This window comes from Camelina sativa, chromosome 8, assembly GCF_030686135.1.
Source record: "Camelina sativa cultivar CO46 ecotype springtype chromosome 8, ASM3068613v1".
Taxonomy (NCBI): domain Eukaryota; kingdom Viridiplantae; phylum Streptophyta; class Magnoliopsida; order Brassicales; family Brassicaceae; genus Camelina; species Camelina sativa.
Window position 1 is genome coordinate 1,648,440 of NC_141887.1, and position 21,936 is coordinate 1,670,375.

Below are 21,936 nucleotides of genomic sequence, written 5' to 3' on the forward strand. Positions count from 1 at the left end.
TCCACATACACTATTCATTTTATCCATTAATATGACAAAATACTTACGTTTTTTTCTCTGAATCGTACGGGACATAAAATAATAAAAATTTGCATACGTAGATATTTAAAAAATTACATATTTGAGAACTTGAAATTATGATGAACTTAATGATACTGGAAATATATGTATAGGTACTACTTAATATTTTTTTGGGTTGGTCTATTCCAAAATATGGGTGGGGGTTGATAATTGATACTACGACATGAGCTTAGATGAGATGATGTAAAAAAGGATAAGTAAAGAGCTTTTCTACAGAGTAACGCATGCGCAAAGGCAAAGGGGGAATTGGGTCCCGTCCCACTTGGTTTACGTCAAGTGTATTTCGAGGGCCATCCTTCCAGATCCCATGACCCAGTCTAATGATCATCTTTCAATCCCAATATCGATCTTTACCAATTCTTTTTTTTTTCTTTCCATAAATTTAAGTTTCACTACACGACAACTATTTTCACAGAGACATTTTTCAACTCGATTTTCTATGATACTAGCGCTATAAAATACATAATCTTACTACGTTGTCATTTGAAGATAGTTTACACACACATGCATCCAAAAGTCTAGTTTTGTGTCGCAAATATTTATACTTATTTGACGATGTGTCCGCCTAAAAAGATGAATAACATTTTTAACAGTTGATATATATAACCCATTTCAGCCTCATATATATAGTCATAAAATTGCCACCACCTTAATTTCCCCATTTATACATGTGGTTTTTCTGATAATTAGTTCTCACTTTAACAATTTTGACAAATTTGTCCCTAAATAAATATTACTTTCAGAAAGTGAAATGCCATTTTCTGAAAACATGAGACCTCGAAAATGATATAACGAGAGAAGTTCCGAATCTATCTTTATTTCATGACTTTTATCTTGAGCTATTTTGAAGTAATCGTTTTCGATATTGACTTGGGCGTACGGTAATCTCTGACAAGAGACTTTTACATCATGCTTTCGGCTTCAAAAATTCAAATATTGCGGCTGCTTTGCGTTGATTCCGTTGAGAGTGGAACTCCCCCAGATAATAACAATGATGATCTTCGCATGCACATGAAGATCGTAGTTCTTATTATTTTAGATAGATTCAATAATCAATATATATACTCATGTACGTGCATCTTTATCTCAAATATTCATCTTGTGGGGTATCTTAGTAGCCTCGTAGCAATCAAAAACATAAGGGAAATGTGCTGAGTAATGAGTTTATAATGTGGTCCCAACTCCCAATTGCATAAATTTAAACTATTATAGGTCTTTTTGGACTTGAATGGCCATGGCACAGTTTTAGAAACTGTTCCCTCTTATCTATTTGCTCAAGTTTTATGGTTATACTTGTAGGTTCTCTTTTGTCATATATTTATTTTGTTTTAGTATTGTTGGTTATTAATTAAAATACATGACAAGTGGAATAAGCTCATGGAAGCAGAGTGTCAAAGTCCTTTTTACATAAAGCCTCTCTTTACCAAGCCTTTTGAGTTTTGACTGGATCCCTCTTTTTTTTCTTGTAATTTTTTCCCAACATGTTAAAACAGGCTTTTATCAGATCCAGCCCGACCCATCTGTCAAAATCTTTAACCGCCGAAAGCCCGCCTAACTTATTTATTATCTAAAGACTAATAAAGCATTGCTCCATGCTTAGAAAAAGCAAATATTATCGATAGACATAGATGAAGTAAAAGAATTAACACCGAGTACATAGTGAAAGTGAAAGGTGCTAGGATAAACTAATCCAACGGGAATTGCTTTGTTATCCAATGATAAACAAGTTATCCAATGATAAACAACATAGTGAAACAACAAAGCTCTAGTAAGGGTCAGCAAGATACGGTTCGACTCAACTGTATCTTTCTATACTATACTCTCTGATATTCATTAGTTAAAAAGCTTCTTCAGACTTGTTGACTCTCATCAATCAATGTTTCCTTAATTATAAACCCATTCAGAAATGCAACTTGGATCGTGATCTGTTTCCATTTGATAACTTTCTGGAATTTCTAATCTCTTCTTCTTCTTCTTCCAGTTTTTTCCTCCTTGCAGCCTCCTCCTTCTGTCTCTGCAACAGCTCCAATTCCCGATACCTTTCCTCTTCTTTACGTTGTAGTTCCATTGCTTCTCTCCTCTGAGATTCTTCAACCCTCCTACTATTTTCTTCTAACATCTTATCCAGCTCTTCTCTTTCTCTCCGAGCTTGTTCCTTATTAATTATTTCCCCAGTTTTACTTTAGCCTCTATCATTCCAAAACCATATAAAACCAAACAAATAGAGCGGCAACATAAACAAATAACTAGACTTACTTCCTTTCTTCTTGCCTCGTTTAGAGCAGCTTCCTTTTCTTTCTTCAGCTGTATTTCCACATCAAAAAACATCTTTTCATAGGCTTCCTTTGTCCTCCTTTCTATTTCTTCTTTAACTTCTTCCGTTTTCATCCTTTCCTCCACATTTTTCCTCACTGCTTCCTCGATCCGTCGTGCAGTCTCTTCTTCTAGTCGTTTGAGCTCAGCCTCATGCTGCAATCTTAATTTAACAGAGAAAAAAAAAAAAAGAGTGAAGAGTTAGACCAACTCTGACACCACTAGCCAAGATAGACTTTTAAAGATCGCAATGCAAAATATGATCAGTAGTTCTTCTGCTAATGCTCAAACACTAGATAAGGAGACAAAAGTATACTTCCACAGATACGTCAAAAATTACAATAGAGCTATACTTTTCGTTTACATCTTGAAACTTGGAGAAATAGATTAACCTTATCCTAGATGTCAACTTGCTCACTAGCAAATAAATCCTTAGAAAAGCATATACTCGGTTCATTCAAAGTTACAATATTCCACATGGTCCATAGAGATGTCACTATGAACAACAAACTTAACTCAATACTTTGCATTATGTGCAGGAGCTTTTATATACTATCTCCTAAATCTGGAAAACAAACATTAAAAATCAATTACCTAGCCTTGTCTTCCTGTTCTTTCTTCACTTCAATCGCAATCTTATGCTCCGATGAACTACTTCTATCCCTTTGGCGTTGCCTCGGTGTAGGAGATCTGCTCTTCTTGTGCCTACAAAAAATTGGAAAACTACTCTTATGAAGATGTCTTAAAACTATAGAGCAGCTTCTTCTAATCTACACTAAGCAGCTAAATAACGAACTTTAATGGCAATCCAAACTGAAGTGTTACAAAGAAACAAAATTAGCCAGTTTCTAGACTATGTTCTGTATTGCTACATCGAATTCATCAAACAATTTGTGGCATAGAGCATGAATCTTACAAAAACTTGGCTCAAAACCCTAATTCCTAATTCCCCACATCTACCATAAGTTTCGAGATTTGCTTCTCCACATTTATCTCACATATCTAAAAGGTAAAGAAACTTTGTTGCAGACCTTGATTGATAGGGAGACCGGCTCCGGTCGCGTCTGGTACGACGGCTGTTACGATGAGTGACAGGCGAGCGAGAGTATCGTCGGCGGTGAGACGGCGACCTAGATCGCGAGTCGTTTCGAGCCATTCTCTCACCCACCCCCTCGATGTTTTTTTGATTTGGTCGGTCAATGGGTTTTCTCACTAAAATGATGATTTGATCGGTTCAAATGTCTTGTTAACCGAACAGACAGACCCAAGGTGAACCGACCTTGTTTCCGGTTCAATTACAAACATTTTTATCCAAACGTAATTTATTTTACGTACAGGTTGATTACGATCATACGTCCGACCAACATGGTAACATCATGTGTTCCACCACCATTCATATATAGTCTTTTTTTTTTTTTTTTGGTCGGAAGGGGCAAGCCCCAAAATTTATTCAGCAAAAATTTTAAAAAAATTACAACCGAATTTGACTTAAGAACTCAATTCCACAAGCATCCTCCAACAAAATAGAGCGGACACAATCCGGTACAACATCAAACATATGAAAACCTAAAGGTTGAGAAAATGCATAGTTCGCTAATCCGTTTGCTAGACGATTAGCCTCTCTATACACATGCGAGATACGGACTATCCAGTCCTTTGAAAGAAAGCCATGGCACAAACGTACCAAGAATGACAACGGATGCGACTCCCCTATCCTTGTTGTCAGAAAACCAACCACAATTTCGGAGTCCACCTCTAACTCCAACCATAAGACCCGACTCTCCCAAGCAATCAACAGCCTATAGTAAACACCCCATAGTTCAGCTAACGGAGCAGAACAAATACCAATGTTCAAAATGAACCCTCGAACCCAGTCACCCGCATTATCTCGGAGAGCACCACCGACAGTAGCTAACCCCGGGTTCCCCCGTGACGCCCCATCCGTATTCAACCGCATCCAACCCTCACGGGGCTTGCCCCATCGAATCATTCTCTCCACCCTCGGCCCTCGACTTTGTTGGCTAACCGCAACCTGCTGATTAGCCACATGAACCTCTTTCGCCAAGTCTTTTAGGAACTGCAATCTATCTCTACATTTACCACTCGCACCAAATACATTCCCACATCTCCACTTCCAGCCCCACCAAACAGAGATTGCAAACAATATAGACCATGGACTCTCCCCAACCAAAGTACTATCCCCCAGGTTGCTATGCACCCACTCAAGTAGTGACATGGAGAAAAAATCTCGCCATTTCCCGACTGAAACCAAACGGGCCCAGACTCCCGCCATAGCGGGGCAATCACGTAGAATATGAATGATTGTCTCGTCGCCACTTTTACAGACTTGGCAGAGCGATGAATCACATAGATGTCTCCGACGTCTCTCCACGTTAGTCATTAAAATCTGGTTCAAGACTTGCTAGAGAAAAACATGAGTTCTCTCTGGTACTGTAACTTTCTAGCATCTTTGAAACAATAGGCTCAAATCCTGTCTCGGTGTATTATCCCGAGTAAGAAACGTGTAAGCAGAGCTCATCGTAAACACCCCATCTGGTGTATCATTCCACGACAAGCGGTCCTTGGCGCCTGTGACAATATCTAACACCACTGCTCTCAACTGCATAATGATGTTCTCATCAACATAAGGGGCAATTCGAGCCATTGACCAACCCACCCCATTCTGCCAAAGCTCATGCGCTGTCAAAACCAAACAATCAACAGATAACTCCCCTGTCACTACCTCCATCAGTGGCATATTAAGCAACCATTTATCGGACCAAAACTTAACAGATCTCCCATCCCCGATCACCCAGCTCAAACCAGGAACAATCACCTCTCTCAATCCCACAACCACGCTCCGCCAGGTCGACGACCAGTTGCTTTTAGATATCAACCATGAGAAATCATGAATCTCCTTTACTTTGTATTTACTTCTCAACACCCTAGCCCAAAGACTGTCTTGATCCTTAAGTAGTCTCCACCCAATCTTCGCTAAGAGTGTTGTATTAATTTCTGGTGAAGATCGAATACCCAACCCACCTTCCCTTTTGGGACGACACACCTTCTTCCAATTCAAGAGATGTTTCTTCTTCCTCTCAGCACTGCTACCCCACAAAAAAAGAATGGGATATCTGGTCTAACCGTTTAAGAGTGGACTTAGGCAAAGCAACCGTGCTCATGCTATGCACTGGAACCGATGCTAGAACTGATTTGGTAAGAGTGATCCTTCCCGCGAAACTCAAGCACTTTTCCTTCCACCCTGATAACCGAGACGACACACGTTCAAGAATATCACCAAACGTATCATTATTAATACGTTTATGAAGGACCGTCATCCCTAGATATTTTCCCAAATTCGTAGTTGAGTCAATCCCACTCTCAGCTCTTATCATTCCACCCAACTCACGGCTCACAATACTCAAGAAAAGGATCTTTGACTTTTCCAAACTCACCTTCTGACCTGAAGCCACACAGAAGGTTTCTAACACTCTTCGTATTATCTTGATTTGTGCTACAGACGCCTCCACAAACAGGATCAAGTCGTCTGCAAAGCAGATATGCGAGAGTTTAGGCCCTCCCCACGATAAACTGATCGGTTTCCATTGCTGCAGACTGATAGACTTATCAATCATGTGGCACAACCTCTCAAGACAGAGAACAAACAAATATGGTGACAAGGGGTCTCCCTGTCGAATCCCCCGCACAGGTTTAAACGGCGATTTTTTCTCTCCATTCCACAAAACGGTCATTGACGGTCCAGTAACGCAGCACATGATCCACACAACCCAAACATCTGGGAACCCTGCAACTTTTAACGTGTCCTCAAGGAAGTCCTATCTCACACGGTCATATGCTTTCTCAAGATCAAGCTTCAAAAGCATCCAACCTTTCCTACCCTTCTTACGTCTCATTGAATGTACCGCTTCCTGCACCAAGACAATATTATCTGCACTTAACCGACCTGGTATAAAATTGGATTGTGCCGGACCAATGAGTTTAGGCATCAACTTCTTCATCCTGAGCATCATTATCTTTGTAATGATCTTGAATAGGACATTGCAGAGACTGATAGGTCGAAACTGAGTTATTGTTTCTGGCTTAGCGACCTTAGCAATCAACACAACCAGTGCATCATTCGTACCTTATGGCAATGCTCCTGTTTCAAAGAACTTCAGAACAAAACGACAAACCGACTCTCCCACCACATCCTAACAGTCTTGATAGAAAACCGGTTGATATCCATCAGGGTCAGGAGCTTTGTACTTCCCCATACTCTTAATTGACCACTCAACTTCCTGTCGTAAAAAAGGTCTTAAGAGAGCATTAATCTCACCTTGAGTCAACCTCGAAAAACCCTCCTGCGATAGCTTCTCCACTACCAAATCCACATCATCTAATGAATAGAGACGCCTGTAATACTCAACCGCCAGCGTCTCCAGCTCCTGTTGGTCATAAATCCACCTACCATCATCATTTTTTAGAGCCTCGATTCTGTTCTTACGCCTCCTTATAATTGCTGAAGTATGAAAATATTTCGTATTTCTATCACCAAGGACAACCCACTTTTCTCGTATTTCTATCACCAAGGACAACCCACTTTTCTTCCTAGTCTCATTTTCATAACCGCAGTTTCGTTATCCTTGTAAGAATAGGAAATCATAATCTTTCTAAAAATGGGATATTAATAGTGTTCTCTTTGCTTATTCTCTCTGTTAATTAATCCTATTTATTGAAAAAAGAACAAATCTTACGGCAACGAACATATCATAACACCACCCTTTCACTGCTTTCTCTAATCTCTCCTCCAAAGCTTTCAATTCATCCACCTCGCCATAACAAAATTTCACTCTTTTGTAAACAATTTTGCAATGACTTAGAAATTAAAGGTTTTTTTTTGTTTTTGTTATAGTTGCAGACAATTAAAAGCACCAAGCGCAAGCATGTTGCCAAGGTTCGATTTAACAGACCCTAAAGATGCCCTCACTCTTCTTGAGGATGTGACCACCAACGTAAAGCAAATTCAAGATTCCGTCTTGGAAGCAATACTTTCACGTAATGCCCAAACTGAGTATCTTAGAGGTTTACTCGACGGTCAAGTCGATAAGGAAAGCTTCAAGAAGAACGTACCCGTTGTGACCTACGAAGATTTTAGGTCTTATATCGATCGTCTTACTAATGGAGAGCCATCTGATCTCATATGTGATCGACCCATCAGTTTATTCTTGGCCAGGTTTCTTCAAATTAAACGATTCACTTTTTTTTTATTTTTAATATGTGGATCTATGATAACTATAACAATTTCAAACTTGTTGACACTTGACTTTGTTAATCTTGAATAATATACATATGTACATTAAAATTGAGGTGTAGAATATATAAAGATTTAAGGAAGATATTGGTTTTGCAGCTCGGGTACTTCAGCAGGAGTTCCAAAATTTATTCCTCTGACAGCAGAGGAATTTGAACAGAGGATATCGTTTGGATCCTTGTATAGATCTCTACTCTACAAGTAAAAAAGTCCTAAACTCCAACTTGTGTCACATTATATCAAATCAAATAGAGTTAGTAAAATCCAAAACCTATTGTTATTACTTGTTTGCAGGCACATCAAAGGGCTTAACCAAGGAAAATCTCTCACGTTCTATTTCGTGACCGGAGAAATCAAAACTGTCTTTGGGCTACTGGCCATGTCTATGATAACTTGTATTTTGAAAAGATTGAACACAACCAACTCACTTCTATGGTAAAATCAATAAAACCTTGGCACTCACGTTACAGGGGTGTGAACATGCCCCTTGTTGCTGCTACTACTGTTTCTTTATTGTGTTTTTTATCTTCCAGGGATAAATTACAGGTAAGCCCGCATGAAATTGCGACTTGTGTAGACACTACTCAGAGCATGTACTGCCAGTTGCTTTGTGGGCTTCTACAACGCGATAATGTAGCTCGCCTCGGTGCACCCTTTGCTTCTATCGTCGTCAAAGTAATGAAATTCTTAGAAAACCACTGGCATGAGTTATGCTCAAACATAAGGACGGGCCGTCTCAGTGACTGGATCACAGACGTCCAATGTGTTTCAGGGGTTGCTAAGTTCCTCACCGCTCCAAATCCGGACCTAGCGAACTTGGTCGAACAAGAATGCAATAAAGCATCATGGGAGGCAATAGTGGGGAGACTATGGCCAAAAGCAAAATGCATCGAAGGCGTCATTACGGGCAGCATGGCACAATACATTCCATTGCTGGAGTACTATGGCGGTAGTCTTCCGTTGGTTTCATCGTGGTATGGCGGTTCCGAGTGTTTCGTCGGTGTCAATGTCAATCCTCTTTCCAAGCCTAGTGATGTTTCTTACACCATCATTCCAAGTATGGGGTACTTCGAGTTCTTAGAGGTCGAGAAAGACCAAAGAACTTGTCATGATCCCGTAAAGAACCTTGTGGTCGTCGATCTTGTCGATGTTAAAATTGGCCATGATTATGAACTTGTTGTCACAACGTTTTCCGGTAAGTCTTTTTTCTCGTTTACTCTCTCCTCAGAAAAAATGTATTTTAGAATTTTTTGTAGGTTCTTGCTTAAAAAAATGATAGAAGACAAAATAGAGATTTTAACTGTTTTCTTAGTATGTATCTCACAAGATCACTAAACGATTTTACAGGTCTGTATAGGTACCGTGTGGGTGATGTTTTAAGAATTACAGGTTTCCACAACAATGCGCCAAAGTTTCGTTTCGTGGGAAGACATAATGTTGTTCTGAGCATCGGCATGGACAAGACCTACGAAGAAGACCTCCTCAAGGCAGTGAAAAACGCGAAGCTCCTACTAGAGCCATACGACCTAATGGTCATGGATTTCACTAGCCGTGCAGATCTTTCCTCGTTTCCAGGACATTACGTGCTATATTGGGAACTCGGCAGCAAAACCAAGGACGCAAAGCTCGAGCCCGACCCAAATTTTTTGGAGGAATGTTGCTTCACAATTGAGAAGTCTTTCGACACAGTGTACAGAAAAGAACGAAAATATGATAAGAACATTGGACCACTTGAGATTAAGGTTGTTAAGAGTGGTACTTTTGACGAGCTCATGAATTTCGCCGTGTCTCGAGGCTCTTCTGTGAGTCAGTACAAAACACCTATATCGGTGACGAGTGAAGAAGTCTTGAAAATATTGGAGGCGAACGTTGTTTCTGAGTCTTTTAGAGCTTCTCCAACGGTAAGGTTCTTATTGTGAGGTTTTTAAATTTTTTAAGAATAGATTTTGTACTTTATGAAAGTAAGAACTTGTAATTGGGTAATTAAAATTTTGCTCCTCCAATGGTGAAGTTTTTATTGGGGTTCTTAATTTTGAAAAAAAATATTTGTCAAAAATATTATTTATGAAATGAAAATATTTTAAGTAAAACATAATTACTTTGAATGTTTAAATAATTTAAATTGTATAAAAATAAGAAATAATAGCATTTCATAAATTTTTAAACATTAATTTTAAAACTTACAAATTATAAAAGCATAGTAAAAATAGGAATACAAATCATAAATGGGATAATAGATTAGTTGTAATCCTGATTGTAACCTTGATTTGTGTCAAACTTTTGCCATATATGTTCAATCAAATCATCATGCAAGCGTTCATTTGTTCTTTTATCACGAACTTCATTTCGCGTGATCATCATCTCGGTGATGTTTGAAAGCCTCGCAGTAGGAAGTGTGTAGTCCACATGTGAAGTTCGGTTTGATTGTGTTTGTTCGAATTCTGCAACATTAAACTGCGTGTACCCATCACGTTCATCTTCTACTATCATATTGTGTAGTATGATACACACTCTCATTATCTTTCCAACTTTTTCTTTATCATGGATGAGAGCCGGGTTTTTTACTATATGGAATCGAGCTTGCAAGACTCCAAAAGCACGTTCAACATCTTTACGAACAGCTTCTTGATATGTAGCAAATAAGGATGCCTTTGGAGTTTGTGGAAGGGGAATAGATTGGATAAAAGTAGCCCATTTTGGATAAATCCCATCGGTGAGATAGTAGGCCAATTTATAGCGGTGCCCGTTGACAGTATAATTCACCTTAGGAGCACAACCTTGTAAAATATCGTCAAAAACTGGTGAGCGATCAAGAACATTGATATCGTTTAATGTACCTGGAGGTCCAAAAAACGCGTGCCATATCCAGAGATCTTGTGACGCTACAGCCTCTAAAACGATGGTTGGCTTTCCAGATCCACGCGTATATTGACCTTTCCATGCGGTTGGGCAATTCTTCCACTCCCAATGCATACAGTCGATGCTTCCTATCATCCCGGGAAATCCGCGCATCTCTCCAATATCGAGTAGTCGTTGAAGATCCGCTGGTGTGGGTCTCCTTAGGTACTCATCTCCAAAAAAGTTTATGATTCCTTGAACAAAATTTTCCAAGCATGAAATCGCAGTGGTTTCAGCAAGGCGAATGTATTCATCTTGCGCGTCAGCTGCACTTCCATATGCCATCATACGAATTGCCGATGTACACTTCTGTATTGGAGAGAGACCAAACCTTCCAGTAGCATCTCGTCTTTGTTGAAAGAATGACTGTGGGTTGGAGTATGGATTGGAGTCCAGATTGTGGGTTGGAGTCCAGACTGTGGGTTTCTCCTTGACTATGTAGGAGATCCATGAAGCCAGGAGAGTTAGTATATGGATTCATGGAACCATATGAATCCATATCGTTTTTTTTTTCTGTGCGTGTTAGAAGTAGAAGGGAAGATATTGCTAAAGGGTCGTGTTAGTAGCAATCAATGTGAGGGTTTGGTTAAAAACGATTTGGTTTGTGTTAGTAGCAATCAATGAGAAAGTAAATTTCCACTTCAACTACAAAGCATTGAACACACCCCATAAACACAACCATTGAACAACCAACGAACACAACACAATCAATACAAGACTTACTGCTTACCTAATCTGACAAGACCGGTTTAGTTATTTGGTAGTTGGAAGCAGTGAATTAAACAAAATTAAGTAAAAAAGGAAACTAACCTGCTTGAATTCTCTAGTTTTTGCCATTTGTTGACCCGACCAAACTGATCACAAGTCTACCATGGTCTCCCTTACCAAACTAATCACAAGAAACAATATAAAAGAGAGGTTGAGAGAAACGGATCAGTGATCACATTTTTAATGAGTTGAGATATATGAAATATACACCCATAACAAGAACTCATAACAATTCTCGTTCCATTGTTTGGTTAATTCTACACAAACGGATAAAAAGGGACTTAAACACAAGGATTCATGGAACAATCACAACTAAGTATGAGAGTTAATACTACTAGTATAGTACCTGTATTTGTCAGGGAATTTGCCTTTCTCCATGTAAGTCATGAAGTGATGAGCAAGTCCAGGAGGAATCGGCTCCTCCATCACTATGGACGAATCTGCTGCTAGCTCCGTTTTTGCAGAAGCCTCTAGCTGAATCGATTAAGCTCCTGAAACACAAAGCATCCTTTGTTTTTAGTAAAACTCAGTAACAAGTGATCTGCAAAGCAACAAAAACAACTAATTAAACAGCAAAGATACTTGCTTTCTCGACATTTATAGACGTATAAATGATTACAAGAGGATGATCATAACCAAAACTGAAACAAAAACAGATAAGTTATATCCTAGTTCACTTTTTAAAAGCCACTATTACAATCTATATCAACTACAAATGCAACATACTTCACAGCCTTACCAACACCTCTAAAACCATTTGATTGAATAATTTTGAAGACATAAACGATAGATTTTCAAGCATTCTAAACTTTCAAATCATTCTCGTTAATTCTAACAGTTATATATTGCAACACTTTAAGAGAGTTTTAATAGAATTGTAAAGATATCAATTCCACTAATTTCTGTTTCGTTCTCTCACCACGTTAACAAAAAAAAAAAAAAAACAACATTGTCATCTTTCTTTCATGCGAATAAAGAGAAACAGAGCAATAAAACAGAAAACAGAAGGAGGTAAGAGAATAAAACAGAGACTTTGAGCACATTCTACAAACAGATTACCCTAATTACAATCATGCATGGTGGAGAAGACTCAACGCTTTCCCATATGTCGTTCCGATTAGTTAATCAAAATCTCTGATTTCTGATTGATTAGTCAAAACCTCCGATTAGCGATTGGTTAATCAAAATCTCCGATTGCCAGGTTCTGATTTTGTCAAAAAAAAAGTCTCTTTGTTTTGGGTTGGGAGTATCGCGAGAAAGAGAGAAGAGGAAGAGGAAGAGGAAGAGAAAGGGGAAAAAAAAATTTGTTTTTATATTAAAAACTAAGTGAAAGATATGCTGACACGTATTTGTTAAGAGGCAACTCTTAAGCTTGTTAAATAAGAGGCAACTCTTATCTTTTTTATTAGTTCTGATTTATTTTTAATCACAATCTGTAATAAAAACCTTTGCTAAATCCACCGTTGGAGAAGCTCTTAGCCGGAAAACTCCATCGTGGGAGCTACATGAGATGTATCCCAACAGATAAAACCGCTGTCACATTATCTGTAAGACTTTTTTCAATAATAATAATTAATGTATAAATTTCCTACCGAAAAGTGAACGTTGAATACCAAAAGGGTTTTTTTCTTTCGTTACACTTCGATCTTTTTAAATTATGACTAGTGGACTTCATATGGTTCTTCATTTACATTTGTTGACGTTCGAGTTAATGATCTTTCATTTTATCCGGATATAATCACATAGTCATAATCGTCGCACTAACAAAAATTAAAGAATGGACAAAAATATAGAAGAAAATCATGCATCAAATGTTCAATGTGTCACCTCCCCCGTGAAGCTTATGTCTTATCTCCTCGTAATACTCACCACACCCACGTGTTGCATTGTTTGTCTCACAACCTTTTGTTAAACCCACTTTCTGAAAAAATTAACAAATATTTTCTGGTTTTTATGTTAAAATAACAAATCTGTTTAAGTGTTTATCAATATCAAGAATTTACGGCAAATCAAACATTTCGCCACATCACACCGTTGGCCTTTGCTGGAGAGAGACAGAGAGAGAGACAGAGCTCATCCACCTCGCCATAACAAAGGTTTTTTTTTTTTCTTTTCACTCTTTTGTAAGCAATTTCGTGATAAAGACATAGAATTAAGGTTTTGCTTTTTGTAGCAGACAATAATCAATTATGTTACCAAGGTTCGACCCAACAAACACAGAAGCTTGCTTGTCTCTTCTTGAGGATGTGACCACCAACGTAAAGCAGATTCAAGATTCCGTCTTGGAAGCAATACTTTCACGTAACGCTCAAACCGAGTACCTTAGAGGATTCCTCAACGGTCAAGTCGATAAGCAAAGCTTCAAGAAGAACCTGCCCGTTGTGACCTACGAAGATATTAGGCCTTATATCGACCGTATAGCTAATAATGGAGAGCCGTCAAATCTCATCTGTGATCGACCCATCAGTGTACTTTTGACTAGGTTCCTTTAACATAAATGATCCACCTTTTTCTGAGTCTTGGAATCTCTGCAGCAGATTCAAAGCAAAAAAAAATTCTGCTATGTGAATCTGTCATAACAAACAATTACTCGAAGTTTAATGCAAAATTTATATGCTGCAACATTTAAACCAATTGTTGACTAAAATTTCGGGAAGCGACTTGAAATCTATAGAATCTTGGTTAAAACTTGTTCATACAAGACTTTCTTGTTACAATTGAAAAAATGTACAAGTATAGTTAATTATAGAATATGTAAAAAGAGTTAAGGAAGCAATTTTATATGCAGCTCGGGTACTTCAGGAGGAGTTCCAAAGTTGATTCCTTTGACAACAGAGGATTTGAAACAGAGGTTATCGTTTGCATCTCTCTATAGACCTCTACTCGACAAGTAAAGAGTTCTTAGATTCCAACTTGTGTCAAGTTTTATTGATACCCGAAAATGAGTAAGTAAAAGACCTAAATAAAACTCATTATTCTCGGTCTACAGGCACATGGGGGTGATTAGAGAAGGAAAATCTCTCATGTTTTATTTTGTGACCCGAGAAAGTAAGACTGCCTCTGGGATACTGGTCAGGACTATGCTAACTTGTGTTTTGAAAAGCATTGAGCCAGCCAACTCATATATCTGGTAATTCAATAATAAAACCTTTGCTCCCACATTGATGACTTGCCTTTCTGCTAGTGTGTGGTTGCTTTTATTCAGGTTTCAGCGAAGCTTCTCCTTGGTGCTGTGACGTTTCTTTATTGTGTTTATTATATGACTTACAGGGATCAATCACAGGTAAGCCCGCATGCAATTGCGACTTGTGCAGACACTACTCAGAGCATGTACTGTCAGTTGCTTTGTGGGCTTCTACAACGAAAAGATGTAGGTCGTCTCGGTGCACCCTTTGCTTCTTCCTTCCTGAAAGTAATCAAGTTCTTGGAAGATCACTGGCCTGAGTTATGCTCAAACATAAGGACTGCCCGTCTCAGTGATTGGATCACAGACGCCCAGTGTGTATCAGGTTTGGGGAAGTTTCTCACTGCTCCAAATCCGGAACTAGCGAGCCTGATCGAGCAAGAATGCAGTAAAACTTCATGGGAGGCAATAGTGACAAGACTATGGCCAAAAGCAAAATGCATTGAAGCCGTAGTTACAGGCACCATGGCACAGTACATTCCGTTAGTGGAATTTTACAGCGGTGGTCTTCCTGTGATCTCAACGTTTTACGGCAGCTCTGAATGTTTCATCGGTCTCAATCTCAATCCTCTGTGTAAGCCTTGTGATGTGTCGTACACCATTATGCCATATATGGGGTACTTCGAGTTCTTGGAGGTCGAGAAAGACCATCAAGAAACTGGTCATGATCCCGTGGAGAAGAACCATGTGGTCGTCGATCTTGTCGATATTAAAGTCGACCATGATTATGAACCTGTTGTCACAACTTTTTCTGGTAAGCCATTTTCATGTTTACTCTCTACATTTCAAATTAAAATGTCTTTTTAGAATTTTTTTTCAAGTCTCTGTTTAACAAAAATGATAGAGGACAAAAATGGACGTTTTAATATGTGTGTGCATCAAAAGTATATGTTCTGACATGATGATGTCTACGATTTAACAGGTCTGTATAGGTACCGTGTTGGCGATGTTTTAAGGGTGACTGGTTTCTACAACAATACGCCAAATTTTCGTTTCGTGGGAAGACAGAAAGTTGTTCTTAGCATCGACATGGACAAGACCTACGAAGAAGACCTCCTTAAAGCAGTGGCAAACGCGAAGCTCTTGCTCGAGCCACATGGCTTGATTCTCATGGATTTCACTAGCCGTGTAAATTCTTTCTCGTTTCCAGGACACTACGTACTCTACTGGGAACTCGGGAGCAAAGTCAAGGACGCGAAGCTTGAGCCCGACCCGAATGTTTTGGAGGAATGCTGCTTCACCGTCGAGGAGTCACTCGACGCTGTGTACAGAAAAGGACGAAAGAATGATAAGAACATTGGACCACTTGAGATTAAGGTTGTTAAGCCTGGTGCTTTCGACGAGCTCATGAATTTGTTCTTGTCTCGAGGCTCTTCTGTGAGTCAGTACAAGACGCCGAGGTCAGTGACGAATGAAGAAGCCTTGAAGATATTGGAAGCGAACGTCGTTTCCAAGTTTCTTAGCCGGAAAACTCCATCGTGGGAGCTACATGAGCTGCACTCCAACCGATAAATCAGGTTTTTTGACTTGAGGGCAGGGGTTATTAAGCATTTTAATCCTTCATTCAAAAGTTATAAATCTTGTTTTGATAAAAAGTAAAAACAAGAGTGTACTCTCTTTCATTCATCTTGTCATGCAAGTACACTCTGTTTTTTGAAAAAATAAAAAAATAAATAAATAAAGGACGCAAGATAAGATTATAGTAAAAGAATTAATCAAATACAAAATCACACTCTTGTTTCGTGCCTTTCCTTGTTTACTATTTCCATTCCAAAATAAATGTCCATTTAGAATCTTCTCGAAAAGTCTTTGTTTTAGAAATAATACAGTATAAAGGAGAGTTTTGTTCCTTTATATACAGTATATATAGTAGTGCACTAGTGCTGTATTTTCTAATTTATTTTTCTTCCATATTACATTGTTAATTTATTACTCCAAAACTTATCAATCACACGTTTAAATCATTACTAAAATCTCCACATCTCGTCCTTTGTTGATTATATTGTTTCTCTATATGGAAGAAAACAAACAAAAAAATATAATATATCAAATCTGAAACAGCTCCACTATGGACGGCACCGAACATATCGCCACATCAGCCACCTTGCGTCTGCTTTTCTCCTCCAAAAGTCTCAAGCGTTACAGAGAGAGAGAGAGAGAGGCCACAGCTCTCATCCACCTCGCCAGAACTTGAGGTTTCCCCTCACTCTTTGTAAGCAGTTTCGTGATAAGACTTGGACAGGGTTTTGCTTTTTTCGTTTGTTGACAGTCAAAAGCAGCAAGCAAGCATGTTGCCAAAGCTCGATCCAACAAACCAAAAAGCTTGTCTGTCTCTTCTTGAGGATGTGACCACCAACGTAAAGCAGATTCAAGATTCCGTCTTGAAGGCAATACTTTCACGTAATGCTCAAACCGAGTATCTTAGATGTTTCCTCAAAGGTCAACTCGATAAGGAAAGCTTCAAGAAAAACCTACCCGTTGTGACCTACGAAGATATCAGGTCTTATATTGATCGTATCGCTAATGGAGAGCCATCTGATCTCATCTGTGATCGACCCATCAATGTACTCTTGACCAGGTACCTTCAAATTAAACGATCCACCTTTTTTTTGAATCTTGAAACCTCTGCAGATTAAATTAAAGTATTGTTTATTATAGATTCTGTAATGAGTTAAGGACAAAACTGTATTTGCAGCTCGGGTACTTCTGGAGGAGTTCCAAAGGTATTCCTTTGACAACAGAGGATTTGGAACAGAGGAAATCGTTTACTTCTCTCTCTACACTTCTAATCTACAAGTAAAAAGAGTTTTCCAAACTCCAAGTGTTCGTCTGTGTGTTATACCTAAAACGAGAGTAAGTTTAATCCAACCCCCTGCTTGCAGGCACATCCAAGGGCTTAATGAAGGAAAATCTCTTATGTTCTATTTTGTGACCCGAGAAAGCGAGACTACCTCTGGTTTGATGGTCAGGACTATGCTAACTTCCTTTCTGAAAAGCTTCAAACCTACCAACTCATCTTTTTGGTAAAACCCTTAGAACCTTTGCTCCTAGAGTACACTAACATCATTCAATCTTTGAACATGCCTCTTGGTGCTACTAGTGTTTCTTTATTGTGTTTTTTATGTGACTCACAGGGATCAAACACATATAAGCCCGCTTGCGATTTCGACTTGTGCAGACACTACTCAGAGCATGTACTGCCAATTGCTTTGTGGGCTTGTAGATCGAGATAATGTAGCTCGCCTCGGTGCAGCTTTTGCTTCTTCCTTCCTCAAAGTAATCAAGTTCTTGGAAGATCACTGGCCTGAGTTATGCTCAAACATTAGGACTGGCCGTGTCAGCGACTGGATCACAGACGCTGAATGTGTTTCAGCGATCAGTAAGTTCCTCACCGCTCCAAATCCGGAACTAGCGGGCCTGATCGAGCAAGAATGCAGTAAAACTTCATGGGAGGCAATAGTGACAAGACTATGGCCAAAGGCAAAATGCATTGAAGCCATCGTTACCGGCTCCATGGCTCAGTACGTTCCATTGCTGGAATTCTATAGCGGCGGTCTTCCTGTGATTTCAAGGTCGTACGCCACCTCTGAATGTTTCATCTCATTCAATTTCAATCCTCTGTGTAAGCCTTGTGATGTGTCGTACACTATCATCCCATCTATGGGGTACTTTGAGTTCTTACAAGTCGAGAAAGACCATCAAGAAGCTAGTCATGATTCCGCAAAACCTCTGGTTGTGGATCTTGTTGATGTTAAAATAGGTCATGATTATGAACCTGTTCTCACAACGTTTTCTGGTAAGTCTCGCAACGTTTTCATAGACAAGAACATAGACATTTTGATTGTATTCTTAATGTTTATCAAAGATCAATATGTTTTTCACATGATGATCTCTTATATGATTTAACAGGTCTGTATAGGTACCGTGTGGGTGATGTTTTAAGAGTTACCGGTTTCTACAACAATGCGCCACATTTTCGTTTCTTGGGAAGACAAAAAGTTGTTCTGAGCATCGACATGGACAAGACCTACGAAGAAGACCTCCTCAAGGCAGTGACAAATGCGAAGCTCCTGCTTGAGCCACACGACTTGATGCTCATGGATTTCACTAGCCGTGTAGATTCCTCCTCGTTTCCAGGACACTACGTACTCTACTGGGAACTCGGAAGCAAAGTCAAGAACGCGAAGCTCGAGTCCGACCCGAACGTCTTGGAGGAATGCTGCTTCACCATCGAGGAGTCTCTTGACGCTGTGTACAGAAAAGGACGAAAGAATGATAAGAACATTGGACCACTGGAGATTAAGGTTGTTAAGCCTGGTGCTTTCGACGAGCTCATGAATTTGTTCTTGTCTCGAGGCTCTTCCGTGAGTCAGTACAAGACGCCGAGGTTGGTGACGAATGAAGAAGCCTTGAAGATATTAGAGGCGAACGTTGTTTCCAAGTTCCTAAGCCGGAAAACTCCAACGTGGGAGTTACGTGAGCTATACTCCACCCGCTAAAACCACCGTCACATTATCTGTGTGACCTTTGGGCAGGGGAAACAATAATTAAGAATTTTATTAAGTTTAAATATTTACAATTTTCCCCATTGTTATATCACAAAATCACAATTAAGCTAAGGTCAAACTCAATTGGTAAACTTAAGTGGTGCTATATATAATTTCGAAATAATTTGAACACTTTTGGTATCAAATTTATCAATTGAACCCCATAATGCTTAACTTGCCTCCGAGCATCTGTCGGAAACCCATCCTGAATTTTCGGCACACGATCTTTTTGCCACATCACACCCTTTATCTATCTGCAGCAAGACAGAGAGAGAGAGAGAGCTCATCCACTGCGCCAGAACAGAGGTTTGTTCTTCACTCTTTTCTAAGCATTTGTGGTCCACAAGTTATCAGACTTTTTTTTAACCTATAAGCGAGAGACTTAGGGTTTTGCTTTTCGTTATTGTTGTTGCAGACTTTTGAAAAGCAGCAAACATGCTGCCAAAGTTCGATCCAACAAACCCAATAGCCGCCATGTCTCTTCTTGAGGATGTGACTACCAACGTAAAGAAGATTCAAGATTCCGTTTTGGAAGCAATACTTTCACGTAATGCCCAAACAGAGTACCTTAGAGGTTTCCTCAACGGTCAACTTGATAAGCAGAGCTTCAAGAAGAACCTACCCGTTGTGACCTACGAAGATATTAAGCCTTATATCGATCGTATCGCTAATGGAGAGTCGTCAGATCTCATTTGTGATCGACCCATCAGTCTGCTCTTGGCCACGTACATTCACAACAATTATCTTAATCCCTCTTTTTTACAAAAAGCAATCTTTTTTTCAAAACTTGTTGATACATAAGTTTGTTAATCGTCAATAATGTAGTATAATATGTAAAAGACGTAAGAAAGTGATTGTTTTTGCAGCACTGGTACTTCAGGAGGAGTTCCAAAGTTGATTCCTTTGACAGCAGAGGACTTGGAACAGAGGATATTGTTTGGATTTCTCTATGCACCTCTAGTCTTCAAGTAAAGAGTTCCAAACTCCAAGTTGTTGATACCTAAAAAGAGTAAGCAAAACCCTAAACACGTTGTTGTTATTGAATGCAGGCACATCGAAGGGCTTACCCAAGGCAAATCTCTCATGTTTTATTTCGTGACCCGAGAGAGCGAGACTGCCTCTGGGTTGATGGTCAGGTTTATGATAACTTGTGTTTTGAAAAGCGTGAACCCAACCAACTCTTTTCTTTGGTAACCAATAAAACTTTTTTGAACCTTCATTACATTACACAGTTCACTATTTCTGCTAATGTTTTATTCCGGTTTCTTTTTTTGTGTTTGTTATAAAAATTACAGGGATAGAGTACAAATAAGCCCTCATACTATTGCAACTTGTGAAGACACTAATCAGGGCATGTACTGCCAATTGCTTTGTGGGCTTCTACAACGAGAATATGTAGCTCGCCTCGGTGCACCCTATGCTTCTTCCTTCCTCAAAGTAATCAAGTTTTTTGAAGACCATTGGAATGAGTTATGCTCAAACATAAGGACTGGCCGTCTCAGCGACTGGATCACTGACCCCCAATGTGTTTTAGGGATCAGTAAGTTCCTCACCGCTCCAAATCCGGAACTAGCGAGCCTGATCGAGAAAGAATGCAGTAAAACCTCATGGGAGGGAATACTGAGGAGACTATGGCCAAACGCAAAATGCATCGAAGCCGTCGTTACAGGCACCATGGCACAGTACATTCCGTTGCTGGAATTCTATGGTGGCGGTCTTCCACTGATTTCATCTTGGTATGGCAGCTCTGAATGTTTCATCGGAATCAATCTCAATCCTCTGTGTAAGCCTAGTGATGTGTCTTACACTATCATTACAAGTATGGGGTACTTTGAGTTTATAGAGGTCGTGAAAGACCATCAAGAAGCTGGTCATGTTACCTCAGACCCTGTGGTCGTTGATCTTGTCGATGTTAAAATTGGCCATGATTATGAACTTCTTGTCACAACGTTTTCTGGTAAGTTTCTTTTACTCACCGTAACAAAATAAATGTACTTTTGTTCAAAAAAATGTCTATGTTGTTTTATTCTAACAAAATAAATGTAATGATTTACAGGTCTGTATAGGTACCGTTTAGGGGATGTTTTACGAGTGACTGGTTTCCACAACAATGCGCCACAGTTTTATTTTGTTGGGAGACAAAAAGTTGTTCTAAGCATCGACTTGAGCAAGACCTACGAAGAAGACCTCCTCAAGGCAGTGAGGAACGCGAGTCTCCTGCTGGAGCCACATGACCTGATGCTCATGGATTTCACTAGCCGTGTGGATCTTTCCTCGTTGCCAGGACACTACGTGCTCTACTGGGAACTCGGGAGCAAATTCAAGAACGCGAAGCTCCAGCCTGACCGCAAAGTCTTGGAAGAATGTTGCTTCACCGTTGAGGAGGCTCTCGACTCTGTGTACAGAAAGGGACGAAAGAATGATAAAATCATTGGACCACTTGAGATTAAGATTGTTAAACCTGGCGCTTTCGATGACCTCATGAGTTTGTTCTTGTCTCGAGGCTCTTCTGTGAGTCAGTACAAGACTCCGAGGTCAGTGACGAATGAAGACGCCTTGAAGATACTGGAGACCAATGTTGTTTCCAAGTTTCTTAGCCGGAAAACTCCATCGTGGGAGCTACATGAGCTACATTCCAGCCGATAAAACCGCCGTTACATAATGTGTGAAATAATAATCAAAGAATAAAAAATCCCGTAACAATTAATAACAGATAGTAACGTTAACATTCATAATGTATACCCTAATTCAGTAATTTGTTATACAAGGTATCCAATATCACAAGTCCGTTACAATTGTCGAGTAAATGTTCTATGAATCGTGACTTTACTAAT

General features: G+C 39.4%; 4 protein-coding genes and 1 pseudogene across 6 annotated transcripts; 4 read left to right on the forward strand and 1 right to left on the reverse strand.

Annotated features, from left to right (window-relative positions):
- Positions 1-1,738: 1,738 nt before the first annotated feature.
- On the reverse strand, positions 1,739-3,917 carry LOC104705583 (uncharacterized). The gene is made up of 4 exons (XM_010421608.3): positions 3,426-3,917; positions 2,989-3,099; positions 2,338-2,557; positions 1,739-2,236 (listed from the first exon to the last, which is right to left on the reverse strand). Exons 1-4 carry the CDS (start codon positions 3,548-3,550, stop codon positions 1,982-1,984), a joined length of 711 nt encoding a protein of 236 aa, XP_010419910.1. The 5' UTR covers positions 3,551-3,917; the 3' UTR covers positions 1,739-1,981.
- Positions 3,918-7,337: 3,420 nt separating this feature from the next.
- On the forward strand, positions 7,338-9,624 carry LOC104709113 (indole-3-acetic acid-amido synthetase GH3.15-like). The gene is made up of 5 exons (XM_019228638.2): positions 7,338-7,627; positions 7,805-7,906; positions 8,000-8,140; positions 8,239-8,900; positions 9,053-9,624. Exons 1-5 carry the CDS (start codon positions 7,338-7,340, stop codon positions 9,622-9,624), a joined length of 1,767 nt encoding a protein of 588 aa, XP_019084183.1.
- Positions 9,625-13,315: 3,691 nt separating this feature from the next.
- On the forward strand, positions 13,316-16,854 carry LOC104705585 (indole-3-acetic acid-amido synthetase GH3.15-like). Of its 2 annotated transcripts, none has more exons than XM_087461939.1 (7): positions 13,316-13,467; positions 13,548-13,853; positions 14,160-14,261; positions 14,361-14,501; positions 14,642-15,309; positions 15,478-16,072; positions 16,825-16,853. In XM_087461939.1, the coding sequence occupies exons 2-6, from the start codon at positions 13,561-13,563 to the stop codon at positions 16,065-16,067; spliced, it is 1,794 nt and encodes a 597-aa protein (XP_087318065.1). In that variant the 5' UTR covers positions 13,316-13,467; positions 13,548-13,560; the 3' UTR covers positions 16,068-16,072; positions 16,825-16,853. The 2 variants fall into 2 exon arrangements, with proteins under 2 accessions (XP_087318065.1, XP_087318066.1); XM_087461940.1 differs by having other exon boundaries at positions 13,318-13,467; positions 13,545-13,853; positions 16,825-16,854.
- On the forward strand, positions 16,532-19,234 carry LOC104705586 (indole-3-acetic acid-amido synthetase GH3.15-like; annotated as a pseudogene). Its single transcript, XR_015563946.1, has 5 exons — positions 16,532-17,133; positions 17,251-17,351; positions 17,438-17,578; positions 17,690-18,351; positions 18,465-19,234. The product of XR_015563946.1 is annotated as an indole-3-acetic acid-amido synthetase GH3.15-like (transcript).
- Positions 19,235-19,244: 10 nt separating this feature from the next.
- Positions 19,245-21,909, forward strand: LOC104705587 (indole-3-acetic acid-amido synthetase GH3.15-like). Its single transcript, XM_010421611.2, has 6 exons — positions 19,245-19,408; positions 19,518-19,827; positions 19,969-20,070; positions 20,152-20,292; positions 20,398-21,059; positions 21,159-21,909. Exons 2-6 carry the CDS (start codon positions 19,538-19,540, stop codon positions 21,746-21,748), a joined length of 1,785 nt encoding a protein of 594 aa, XP_010419913.1. The 5' UTR covers positions 19,245-19,408; positions 19,518-19,537; the 3' UTR covers positions 21,749-21,909.
- The last annotated feature ends 27 nt before the right edge of the window (positions 21,910-21,936 follow it).